Source organism: Eurosta solidaginis, chromosome 2 (genome assembly GCF_040869045.1).
Source record: "Eurosta solidaginis isolate ZX-2024a chromosome 2, ASM4086904v1, whole genome shotgun sequence".
In the NCBI taxonomy this organism is placed as follows: Eukaryota; Metazoa; Arthropoda; class Insecta; order Diptera; family Tephritidae; genus Eurosta; species Eurosta solidaginis.
In genome coordinates, this window is record NC_090320.1 from 228,509,157 (window position 1) to 228,523,391 (window position 14,235).

The window sequence follows — 14,235 nt, forward strand, 5'->3', positions numbered from 1 at the left end:
GCAGAACGCATTTTTGAACGTTTGGTTCACTGCGAACAACCACACAAACTGCTGTATTTGGAAATATTTTTTTTTTTAAACAATTTTGGTTATATTAGAAAGGAGTGAACTATTTTTTATTTATAAGAACGAAAGTAAGTAGGTTAAAGTTTAATTGCAAGTAAGAAATATTTCAAAAGGAGTAGGAGTAGGAGAAGGATTGGGAGTGGTAGTGAGAGCTAGATAAATGGAATAAGGAATGGACAAAAATAATAAGATAAATAGAGGATAAAGTAGATGAGAAGATGGTATAGAGCGATAAGAGGATAAGCGAGACAAGGTCTGCCGTATACACTACTGTAAGTAGATCTATGTAGATCAGGCATGCTTAACCAACAAACCGATATCATTTCGTTACGATAATTAACGTTAATAACCGAAACAAAGTCATTTCGTTTCATTTATTAACGTCAAAAACGTCAAATTAACGAAATGATTTTGTTTCGTTTTCTGCCATATCAAAACGAAATCAAATCGTTTATGTTGATTATTAATTTCAAACTATGCTGGCAAAGCTGATTGATGGCGGAAACATTAAAGGTGAAAGCATTAGCCAAGCTGATTGCAACTTTTCTCATAAATTATGCCATTACGAACATTTCTCAGATAATTTTTGACATTACCACCAACGAATTACACAAACAAATTACATGGAGTTTGTGTGTATGTCCACTCGCTGTTACCACCTCACGGCTTCACCATGGCTATAGCATTGCCAGCACAATGCAAATATAAAGTATCACGTTTTTGTTAAAGTTTTTAACGTTAACGAAAGCTTTTCGTTTCGGTTAAAAACGAGATACAATTTATCTTGATAATTTCTTTATCGATAATATTTCGAAGTGTTTCAACGGAAACGGTGGAAATTTTTTGATAAACGATTAGCTTAACGTTAAGGTGCATCCCTGATGTAGATAAGCATTGCTTGGTGGGACCGGTCTTATTTTCTCTATAGCGTGTACAACTACACAACCTTTTAAATTTACTAAACGTCTGCTAGAGAATGCACCCCAGTGAAATTTTTCTATTGTATTTTCATAGCATTATTGTGTGTAGCAATTAGTACTTAGACTCGTTTCATTTTGTTTTTGTTTCAAGATTTTAATTGCTTGGAAATATGTCACGGGTAGCTTTCCAATGGCCACCTGATAAAAAAAATACCACGCAGCGATTTGCCTGTGTGCTAAATGTAAAGAAGAAAATGCAGCTTTGTTTTAAACGCCGGTTAAGTGGTAATCATGTAATTAATTTATTTTACTAAATTTTTTATCAGTAACATAAATGAGAATTCTCAGGTACAATGCTCCTAATTATTAGTTCGTTTGCGCGCCATATTCTCAAGATGAATGTACGGATGCTTGTATGTATGTAATGCAGAGATGCACATTGTTGACAGACTATGCAATACTATGACCATGTTTTTTCGTGATATATATGTGTTTATTGAAATAATTATTCGCCCATACGTACACACGTTTTGCTTTTTTACTCGTTTATCAACGACTAACCCACTACCCCTACGAATACTTTATTCTCACCAACACAGCCGCAGTTTCAATTTTGCTTTGGATCAAGTTCGTTCGCCTTGTATGTGAAAGCCGAATAGCTCGCAAAGGCTCTCGTGTGCATCTCCGCTACAATTGCATACAGTTCTCAGTACATACTGCGTTTCTATGTATGTAGATATCTTATGACTTCTTTGCTTCCACATCAGAATTAGATTTGCGGATTTTTATTTTTTTGTACGCAAACTCTTTTACGTTTCCTTCTTCTACCTTTATTGTATATTAGTACAATGCTTCACCGACTTTCTGGTATTCGCGGTCGCGACTTTATTAGTGTCATTAAGAAATATGCTTCAATCTCTGACTAGACTTGAAGCGAATATACATAGCGATATATAGAACGGCCAACCCTATCAAAAATGTATACCTTATTTGTATTTCCTTTCAAATTTTTCACAACATGAGACTTGAAGCTTGTAGGAAGCTCAGTTGTATGCTACATTTCTTGAGTCGGATTATTACTATCGTTTAAAAAACATGTAAAAACATTGTAAATGCCCACAATGCGTGCAAAATAGGACACACTCGATCAATCAGTTATTTCCAAGTTAAACGAGGCTTACTCCAACCTAGAACAAGTCCTCAGAAATCTGAGTCAACTAAAATACAGAATTGACTTTAGTTCCTGCCCTTCGTGTTAGATCGGTAAAGAGGAGCTTGCTGATATAAGCCAACTCTTATTACAAGACCTAAAACTAATCATACTGCAGATATTTTTAGTTTGTGAAGCAATCTTTTGCTTTGCCTATCCATACATCGTATATATCTTGAGACTTGATAATTAGGTGCCAAGGCATTTACCTTCCCATTAGAACGTATTCTCCGACTATCTTTGTCAGATTACTTACCATAAGATAGTCATAAGGAGTCGCTTATATCTCGCTGATATGTACTCAAAGGCTTTTTCAAATATTGCTGCGCTCAGAAATCCAGCAGAAAAAACGTGAAATCTTAAAGCACCATTGATTTAATAAATTTCATATTACATTCTTTAACTGGAGGCCATATATTTCCTCGACAAAGTGAGTTTTCTTAAGGCCCGCCATTACACAGCTTAATCTATCTCAGCCAGAGAGCTACCTTAGCTGTTTAACCTAAAATGAACACATAAACCGACATCTGATGAAATACGACTGAAGCCTTGATAAAAATAGCGATTCTTTTGAGAGCTTCGTATAGCATCGGAAAACTATTCGTGATTCACATGTGGTGTGAGCGCAACGGCTGAGATTCAGCAAAGCAAGCAGTGAATCAGTTTTCGCTTGCACTTCATGTAATAAATGTATTATGCGCGTACTTATGCTTATACTTGTTCGCTACTAATATACACAAATACTACCGCAAAAAATTATTTCTTTACTAAATCAAAAATGCCTCAGCCACGCAGTGGCTCTTTTTTGGAACTATATGACCCGCATATACATAAAGTTGGCTCCGTTTAACTCACAACAACAAACAAAGATATTGTTACGAATATTAGCAAAATTAAGGGGTGCTGCTATCTCTAGGCCGATGCTAAGCAGTGACGTGAATTCACATCAATAATTCAATCAATATATATCTACATAAACGAAACAATAATTGCGTCTACATATATGTACCATGTACGTATACCAGCAGCGGAGAGTCAATGCACAAACACATGCATATATCTGAGATACTCCTGAAAGTATACAATGAGAGAAGCTATAAAATCATGCAATAATAGTTACAGCTGAGAAGTTTGAGAGCTGATGGCAACTAGTAGATTCTGGAAGCGCCTAGAAGATGCGAACGTTGAAATCAGAGAGTATAAAAAGGCAACAAATGTAGAGGCGCTGGAATTCAGTTTGTGTTGAGCTATCAAGCAGTTATTGATTAAGCACGCAATCTGGCGGGCAATAGTAGAGTTTCATTTGAACTATCAATCAGTTTGGTTGTTAAGCAAGCTAGTTGCAAAGTATAAGTGTTATTGTGAAGTACTTTAATAAAGGCCATTTTTCCATTATTCAATATTGGAGTTATTTATTCAACAGTTTAGTGATTCGAATTTAGCAGAAGGGCAAATAAGAGGATTTGCAAGTATATTCGTAACAATATGTTTTCGTAGAATAACGCCCATAATTGTCACATTATAATGGAAATGCATGCCAGGTCGCATGTTAAAAGATAATGGTGCAAGAAGGAATTTGATTGTAATTGACACGAAAGGCGACACCACTCCTCTTTGTAGGGTTAGAAGCTGTCATTTATATGTCTACGGACTTACTTTCAAGGAAGCCTATCACAGTGAGTTCCTTACAATTCTTTATAGTCCCGCAAAGCACTTTCAACCGAGGTACGACTATCAGATTTATCTGTTATTGGGACAAACGATTACACCATTTTTTTCTGCTTGCACGAACGCATTTCTCTGAGCTTCAAACTCACTCTTTTCCTCTCACAAAGTAAAGTAGACTTCCCAACGCTTCCACTAGTCACTAGGTCATACTTTGTAGCAAAGCTAGGACAATGCCACCTTAGAACTTGTACCTTTAATACGACGAGTATACTTTCTGCCTGTTGCAAACAAATCGTCGTATTGCACTTTACTTTCATGTCGCTTGTTGGTTGCCCGTTGAGTTCCGTCCGGCGTGGTTAAGTGCAAAGAAAAGTACTCTGCGAGTAAATGCGGTAAAAAGCAGGGCAAAGGCAGCATCTTGTTGACAGTAGCTTACGGGCGAGCAGCCAGCATGTGAATTAGAGAGGTTTTAATTACTACGCTTTTTGCTGCAATATGCTGACGATTTGTGGGACAGGGGCTATATACGTGCGTATGTGTGTATGTTCGTAGCTGACTTTCTAGTTAGGTTAGGGCGCAACCATACTTCAACTCTTGTTTTATTGTTTTTTGTTCATGAGAACCGCTTTGTGCGCTCTTATGGTTAACCAGGAATGGCACATACGTATGTATGTATGTAAGTATGTATTTAGTACGCGAAGTACTTGAAACAATGCATTGTTTCATTGCTGCAGAAAATTTATACGGAATTGCCATTAGCTAAGACGTTGCTTAGTAAAAGAAGTATTCTCATTTTATTTTCCTGCGACTTAGAAATGGCTTAGTCACAACACCTCATACAGATTGAATACATACGTTGCCGAGAAATTGCACCCTTCGCACGGAAAAGGGCATATCATACTAGGATGCCACTTTAGTCTGGCCTCACCGCTGACAATTCACAAACTTCATCAATAATATTTTAACGCGGTATAACTCCGAGGTGTGATGGTAGCATGCTCCGCCTACCACACCAAAGATCGTGGGTGCACGCCCCGGGAAAAACAACATCAAAATTTAGAAACAAGTTTTTTCAATTAGAAGAAAGTTTTTTTATGCGGGGTCGCTCCCGACAGTGTTTGGCAAGCACTCCTAGTGTATCTCATGAAAAGCTCTCAGTGAAAACTCATCTGCCTTGCTGATGCCATTCGGAGTCGGCATAAAACAAGTAGGTTCCGTAGCGCCAAAATTAAAAAAAAAGGAGCACGGCTCAAATTGGAACAGAAGCTCGGCCTAAAATCTCCTCGGGGGTTATCGCACTTTACATTTATTTATTTTTTTTATTTTTCGCCGAGAAGAATATAAAAGCAGCTGAAATATTTTTTATGTTAGTTTGTTCCGTCAGTTGAGTCATTAATCAAAAGTGATTCCCTAACTAATACCTAAGGGTTTCAACGATGATGAGAAGCCTTAGATGAAGGATAAAGCTAAAACGGATTTATCTTACGAATTTTTTCCGAATTTCAAAACAAATGCGACTTCCCATAGCTGTGTAGCTAATGACGCTAGTTACACCTATGACTTCGGTAATGAGGAACACATAACATTGGTTGGATATGATGCAAACCAAAAGTAATTTTCTTGCTGATTTATGGTTTTGTAATATAACAGTGAAATAAGATATTAGTTTCAGACCTCGGTTTCTTCTTTGCACTCGCCTTTCAATCAGTAAACTACCATAGTGGACAATGGAAAAATTAGCTTAACGCAATTGCGTTAAAATCGGCCATTCTGCTGTCATCACCATCAAACAAATTGGCCACTGTTCCCAGCTTAAGAATTCGTTTTTTAAGCAAACTCAACTTATGAATTTTAGGCTAATAAATTCGCTTAGAAAATGTGCGGAGGAATATGAACTTGTTGCCGAACTTCGATACCGAATTTACAGGCAAATTTTAATGAGTATTAGCAGACCCGTTTGGCTGGTAAATTTTAGGGTCAAACTTCGTTTTCTTTATACTGACTTAAAAGCTGTTAATTTGATACACCATGCTACCATTATGTATAAATTTTCAACAAGGTCGATAAATTACTTTTTCTGGAGGCATTTCATGTAAACTCACTACTGGGCAGCGCCATAAAGACACTTGATGCAATTGCGCTGATACAGGTTACGACGTTGCCGTCATGGTATCAGTGAGGAAAGGGAAAGACCTGTAATAAGCGAGTTATCGACGAGGTATTGCTGAGTTATCTATTTGTTATCGAAGTATTATAAATTTCAAAAGTCATCAATGTCTTTAAAGTTCTTTTATGGACGTGCTTTTGGTTAGTTGTCGCAAAGGTAACAATTTGCATAGAAAAGCTATCGATTTGTTATCTGGCTCTAAACAGATTTCTTATCGAATAGCTATTGATGAATCAAATAAGATTTATATATCGATTTTTTATTGATGTGTTATTGAAAAGTTATCGATTTACTATCGAAAATGTATCTTAAAGTTTCCGATATATTATAAATAAGTTATCGAGATTCTATTGAAAAGTTATCGATTTGTTATTGAAAAACTATCGATTTGTTATCGAAAAGCTATCGATTTGCTATCAAAAATGTATAAATATCTTATCGAAGTGTTATCAATTTCTTATCTGCGTGGTCTTGATTTCTTAACACGCTTGTTGCTTTTAGATCTGAAAGCTATATCACTCCCCGTAACTGAAGTCTTAGCCTGGTAAAGCCAGGCCACGAGCACAAAACGTGCTCGATCGTTTCCTCCACCAACCCGTACTTTATACATCTGCTATCAATGTTTGCAGAGTTTGCAGCCCCGTGCTTGGTTCCACGCCTTTCCTGCTTGATCGATAATTTGCAGCTCCTCTTCTAATCTCGCCCAATCTGATTGGAGCTCATACGTTACCAGCTTCGAGCGATGTGTCCTGTTTAGCTAGCTCATCCGCTTTTTCATTTCCATTTATTCTCGTATACCTACGGACCCAACAGAGATGTATATTTCTCCTTATCCCGATTCTTTCTAGGTATTGCTTACACTCTAACACAGTTTTATATGTTGTGTTCAGAGCGCCTTTATTGCCGTTTCGCTATCAATGTAAAACCTGACGCTGCTGTAGTTTGAGCTGTTTTTCTCCAGTCTGTATACTGCTCTAGTCACGGCTGCTAGTTCCATCTAAAAAGAGAGTTGGCGGCTTGTTTATTTTTGGGTGTGCGCAGTATACCACAGGCACCACAGATCCTACTTCTTCCATTAGTTCGGAACCATCGTTCTACACTTTTATCACCTCTACTGCTATTCCACCGCACCTGGGCCAACGTTGCACCTCTTTCATGGTTAGTACAGACCCATCGAAGGGCAGATAGGGAACTTAGTAGTTTGTGCTTCCAATATTTTATACTATTATGGCCATATAATCTGCACTCAAGCTGTTTTGAGGCATTGAGTATCGTTACAGATGCTAACGCTATCTGTTCGTCACCAAGGACTCCATAGTACAGGATAGGCCTTACAATCACTGTAAATATTCAATTCGAGAAAAGTGCGTACACCTCATTTCTTTTTCACATGTACGAAGTGCTGTAAAGGCCTTCTTCACCCTCCCCTCCACGTTGAGCTTTCACAACAACTTTCCGTTTAGAATGATTCCTTGATTTTAATACAAGCTTTCTCACGCAACGTCACGCCTCTTTGCTGATGCCTAGATCAATTTAGGATCTTATACCTCCTAGTAAACAAGACCATATCCGTCTTCTCAGTGTAGGCGCGCCCAGGTATGTATATTCCGAAGTGCATCATCCATCAAAGTGCTAATTCTTGGAATGCATTTTCCACTGCGTACACCGTAAATTTGATGAGTCCCACATTGAACAGCCTGAGCATTTGGTTCCTGCGGCGTGCCTCTGCTCACCGATTTTTTACCTCACATGACTAAAGCTGCAAGTATTTCAATGCTCTTAAGACCCTCCATGGTTTTCTGTTTAGAGACATTTTGCAAAGGCGTTCATTACACCTATTTTCAAGAGCGGCAATAAAAATGATATTACTATTATAGGCCTATTTCAAAGCTTTCCACCATTGCAAAGCTCTTTGAATGCATCATCCAGGATAAATTACGTTTCTTTGTTAAGAATTTTGTGGGTCCAGAGCAGCATGGATTTTTTCCAGGACGTTCAACTGTGTCTAATTTGACTATTTTCTCGGATGACTGCCTCGCAATTTTTCAGGCAGGATATCAGGTTGACGCTGTGTATACTGACTTTTCTAAGGCATTCGATCGGGTCTCCCATGTTATTTTGATAAAAAAGTTAGCCTGTTTGGGCTTCCACTCAGTATTTTTGAGTTGGATTGAATCCTACTTATTTAATCGTCGTTGCATAATTGTAGTTGATGGTGTTAGGTCTCATCCATTCGTTGCTTCCTCCGGTGTTCCACAAGGTAGTATCCTGGGCCCACTGTTTTTTGTCATGTTTATTAATTATATTCGCTCTTGCTTCTCTAAAGTAAGATTCTTGCTGTATGCAGATGACCTTAAGATTTACTTGCCTATTCATAGCCTTCATGATTTGGTATTGTTGCAAGAAGCTTTGGATAAAGTTAGTAGCTGGTGTAATAATAATCGGTTATCACTTAACCTAAACAAGTGCTTTCAAATAACTTTTTCGAAGCGTGTCAACTTTATTGATACCGTGTATCAAATATCAAACTCGCCCCTATTGCGGGTTGGTGAAATTAAGGACTTGGGAGTAATATTTGACTCGTAGTTTTCGTTTTCAAGTCATATTAATGTGTGTATTGCTAAGTCGTATGCCATGCCAGCTTTTTGTTAGGCGTCATAGCTTGGATTTGAGTGACCCGTATACGCTAAAGCTTTTATATTCCGCGTTTGTGCGTTCCAAGCTTGAGTAGGCGTGTTTCATCTGGGCTCCGTATTATTCCTGCCATGTTGCAAGAATTGAACGAATCCAAAAAAGTATTCGTACACTTTGCATTACGCAGTCTGCGCTTCTCGGATCCTATCCCGACTTATAAAGCTCGTTTCTTATTGATTAACTTAAAATCATTGCAGGACAGGAGAACAATTTTATCGCTGTCGTTCGTTTTCGATTTGTTACGTGGGGTTGTTGATTGCCCTGTGCTCTTGGAGAGGATTTTCATTAATATTCCGGCTAGAGCTCTTCGTGCTTCTGAGTTTTTTCATATTGATGTTCTTAGGGCTCTTTATGCGCGGAATGCTCCAATTACTAGAGCCTTAATTGAGTTCAATAGAATTTCTAAATTTTGTGAGATAGATTTTTCTTGTTCGAAAGATGGCTTTCTGAGTATTTTAAATACTTTTTATAAGTAAGTTAATTTATATTAACATTGTAATCTACTTAACACTTTCATAATTATCCTATAAGATTATTTTTTAATTGGCTTAAATAAATTAATAAAAAAATATAAAAAAATCGCAATAAAATCCGTTTAGCAAGAAATATTTGATTCTGCTGGTCTCATTCTACAATACTCTCAGCGACCTACCTCATAAAAATATCAATGGATTATAGCTCCGTTGCAATTATAACAATTATAACACAATGGAAAATAGTCTCGTCCTTTCTTATTTTGTTTTATTCAGCTTGTAACTTTTTCATATTCAATCATTTTCTCTTCGCCAGCTTTAAAAATATATTATTTAATTCTTCTCATCCTCTTTCATTAGTCATACTCTTTTATTAATCCCTTTTTATCTGCTTAAGCATGCAATTAACGGTAACTTCTTGGTAATACTTTAGCTTTTCGTCTCTAGTTTTTATTAATAAAAAATTTCATATTTCCCACTTTCATATTAATTATCTTCCTACTCACCCATATTTCGTGAGAATAATCAGTGATGTTTTGTGGTTGTGGCGTTCGTGTTTATAAATTTGTTGTTTTAAAACAAAACTGAGGAATTCTTGCGTATATACTAGTGGTGGGATTATTTTCGAATTATATCCGAATAAACGTTATTCGAATAAACGAATAAATTTATTCGTTTCAAATAACCCGAATAATATTTATTCGGATTTTTTATTCGTTTATTCGGATAGTACTATCCTAGAATTTCGCACACCCCACTATCCGGATACTTGGAATAGTAAAATAAAAGACATTGCGTTTATGTTACGCTCATCGCTTGTGCAGATGAGCATGCACATATATTTATACGTACATATATTTATGTGTGTATAGATGCATATATGCATTTGTTTGTTTGGGGTTGCTTTGTTAATATTCATTTATTTAGTTACATATATTTACGTAACCAAAGTTGTGCTTGAGGCTTAAGCTAGAAATAGTTATCGGGGTCGTTTACAACTGTACTGATCATAGAACCTTGTTTATTAGTAAACAGGTGTGGAAATGGTAATAATGTAGGGATTTTTCTTTCCCATATACATACATACGTATATAAGTTGTATGGAACATTTTTGTTTTGATATCTTTTGGTTTGTATAAACATCTAATTGGTCACCATTAAAAAAATAAGTTTACATGTCATTCTCAACATTTTTTGCGAAGTCTGATGGATCAAAAGTTATTTAAATTAGATTCAAAGGAATCTGCAAGAATACAACATGTACATATGTTAGAATATGCTTATATGCACATTTGGGTATTTATATTATAGCGTTTAACGCGTTCAAAGACAATCAAAATTTTAAGGAGCGGCAGCCGTTTTTGAAACTAGTCACTAATTCCACTAGAATTTTGTTACGTTTAAAATGGATTGCTTCAAACTTTATTTTAGGAAATTTTTTTCCAAAGTTTTCATTAAGTTAACATTGACCTTAAATAACTTTTGATCCATCAGACTTCGCAAACAATTTTGACAATGACATGTAAACTTATTTTTTTAATGGTGACCAATTAGATGTTTATACAAACCAAAAGATATCAAAACAAAAATTTTTCATACAACTTACATACATACATATATATATATATATGTATGTATATGGGAAACAAAAATCCCTACCATATTACCATTTCCACACCTGTTTACTAATAAACAAAGTTCTATGATCAGTACAGTTGTAAACGACCCCGATAACTATTTCTAGCTTAAGCCTCAAGCACAACTTTGGTTACGTAAATATATGTAACTAAATAAATGAATATTAACAAAGCAACCCCAAACAAACAAATGCATATATGCATCTATACACACATAAATATATGTACGTATAAATATATGTGCATGCTCATCTGCACAAGCGATGAGCGTAACATAAACGCAATGTCTTTTATTTTACTATTCGAAGTATCCGGATAGTGCGCACTATCCGGATAGTACTATCCGAATAAACGAATAAAAAATCCGAATAAATATTATTCGGATTACGAATACCTGGCGGATAAAAGAGTGTATTATTCGGATAATTTTTATTCGGATAGTCCCACCCCTAGTATATACCATGCTTATTCCTATGTAGACGTCCTTCTTATTTTGAAACTGAAAATCTAAGCTCGCACTTAATTTGTCGCTTATGCCGCCTACTAAGCCAAATTTTTTGGTCATGTTTCATGATTTCGCTTTAGTAGTTACAAAGTAAATTCAGTTACAACTTTTTAATTACTATGATGACTATATTATGTTTGTATGTATGTATTGAAATATAAATGTGTTTACATGTTTACTTCATGACTATTAAAATTTATTAATATTCTGTAATTTCATTTTCCTAAACATATATTTTTGTGTTTGTTTCTTTGCAGATTTTCCACGCGTTGATGTTGGACCGGAAAATCCACTTCGTGTCGAACGTGATCGTACTGCCAAATTAGAATGTAATGTCGATGCAAAACCCAAAGTGCCTAATGTACGTTGGACACGCGATGGACGCTTTATTAGCTCCTCCCTAGTACAAACGATACATCGTGTTAGCGCACAGGATGCTGGCAAATATACATGCTCAGCAGATAATGGACTTGGTAAATCGGGTGAAAGTGTACTCATTTTGGACATTTTATATCCGCCTACAGTTGTGATCGAATCAAAGACGCGTGAAGCAGAAGAAGGCGACACAGTCGATATACGTTGCAATGTTACAGCAAATCCCATGCCAATAACCATTGAATGGTTGAAAGAGGGCGCGCCCGAATTCCGTTACTCAGGTGAAGTGCTTACGCTCTCTTCGGTACGCGCCGAACATGCAGGCAATTATATTTGTCGTGCTGTAAATATAATGGAATCTTATGGACAAGAACGTAGCGAACGCATTGGTAACTCTACAGTAGCGTTGCTCGTACGCCATCGTCCTGGACAGGCTTTCATAACACCCAATAAACCGATTGTACATGTGGGTAATGGTGTAACATTGACCTGTTCAGCAAATCCACCTGGTTGGCCTGTGCCGCAATATCGTTGGTTTCGTGATATGGATGGTGAATTCTCTAGCACGCAAAAAATTTTAGCGCAAGGACCACAATATTCAATACCGAAAGCGCATCTCGGTAATGAGGGAAAATATCATTGTCATGCAGTGAATGAACTCGGTATAGGCAAAATGGCCACAATTGTGCTTGAGATACATCAGCCTCCACAATTTCTAGCGAAATTACAACAACACATGACACGACGTGTGGCAGATACAGATTATGCTGTAACATGTAGCGCTAAAGGTAAACCAGCGCCTACGATACGTTGGTTGAAAGATGGTGTTGAAATTTTGCCTGAACTTAATCTTTACGAAGTAAAAACGAATCCCGATCATGGCCCGAATGGCATGGTAACAGTGCAGAGCATGTTGAAGTTTCGTGGTAAAGCGCGTCCTAACGGTAATCAGCTGGTACCCGGCGATCGCGGTTTATATACCTGCCTGTATGAGAATGAAGTGAATTCGGCGAATTCAAGCATGCAATTGCGCATTGAACACGAACCCATCGTGCTGCATCAGTACAACAAAGTTGCGTTCGATATACGCGAAACTGCTGAGGTTGTGTGCAAAGTGCAAGCTTATCCGAAACCTGAATTTCAATGGCAGTTCGGTAATAATCCCTCACCGCTGACAATGTCTTCCGATGGTCATTATGAAATTAGCACAACCACCGATAATAATGATATTTACACCTCAGTTTTACGCATCAACTCACTAACACACGCCGATTATGGTGAGTACACGTGCCGCGTTGTCAACTCATTGGATACAATACGCGCACCAATACGTCTGCAGCAGAAAGGTCCACCAGAGAAACCGACGAATACGCGCGCTGTAGATGTTGGCCCCAACTATGTTACACTCAGCTGGGATCCCGGTTTTGATGGCGGTTTGAGTAATACAAAGTTTTTCGTTAGCTATCGTCGTGTACCCATGCCACGCGAAGAGCAGTTAATACCCGATTGCGCAACGATTGCTACAAGCAACACTGATTGGTTAGAGTTCGATTGTCAACGTGATAATCCATGCAAGGTGACATCACTCGATCAGCATCAGAGTTATGCTTTTAAGGTGAATGCACTCAATACGAAAGGCAATTCACCATACTCGAATGAGATATTGACTACAACAAAAGTAAGCAAAATACCACCGCCACTACATGTCACCTATGACCCGAATACGCATACGCTGGGTATAAATGTTGGTGCCACCTGCTTGTCATTGGTAGCTATAGTGGAATCGATGGTTAACGTTGATACACCGATGGCTCAATGGGAAGTAGTGGATACAGTGAATTTGCAGCTATCCGGTAATGGTCCCACTTTTAAGGAGACTAAAATTGATCGTCATATACCGGCATATCGTAGCAGTGGTGGGCGTTCGTTGGGGCACAATCATTTGGGCGGTCATGGTAGTGATGATGGTGGTCACAACGACGATGATGATGAGGAAGGTGGTATGAATACACTAGCATTGGAGGATGATAATAGACCAACAGTGCGCGTGAAATTATGTTTGCGCTCAAATCAAGAACATTGTGGCAAGCACACAAATGCGGAAAGTAAGTATCTAGAATATCGTACATTGGATAGATATTGGAAGAAGTGGAGTGAACTCTTTGAATTGTATCTTATGTACACAATAGAAGACACCTCCATTCTGAATATAATATACGATTAGATAATTTAGTACCTAGTCGGATAACCATGTATCTACAAAAGCCTCAACTGGGATGAACTTAGGTACGACCTACACTGAATTCAGTATTGTCTGTACTGCTTTGATTCCCAGTTACTTATGGTTTCCCTTGTGTTTGCCATTTTGGGTTCACAGAAGGGCTTTGGACCATAGAATGCCGCTTTAGCACCCTGCTTGTCTGGGTAGTTTGCCTGTTCGTTACTTTCATGTCCCTGATGCTAGGGAACACATCCATAAACAACTGGCTCCCAGACCATTTAGGAGTCTAATGCATTCAC

The 14,235-nt window shown here is 37.6% G+C and overlaps 1 protein-coding gene across 8 annotated transcripts in view; it reads left to right on the forward strand.

Annotated features, from left to right (window-relative positions):
• ed (echinoid) overlaps window positions 1-14,235 on the forward strand; it is a 660,012-nt gene that overhangs the window by 509,809 nt on the left and 135,968 nt on the right. For all 8 annotated transcript variants that reach the window (XM_067767198.1, XM_067767199.1, XM_067767200.1 and 5 more), the window contains exon 6: window positions 11,598-13,820. In XM_067767198.1, coding sequence (XP_067623299.1) covers window positions 11,598-13,820 — 2,223 coding nt within the window. The remainder of the gene's footprint in view (window positions 1-11,597; window positions 13,821-14,235) is intronic.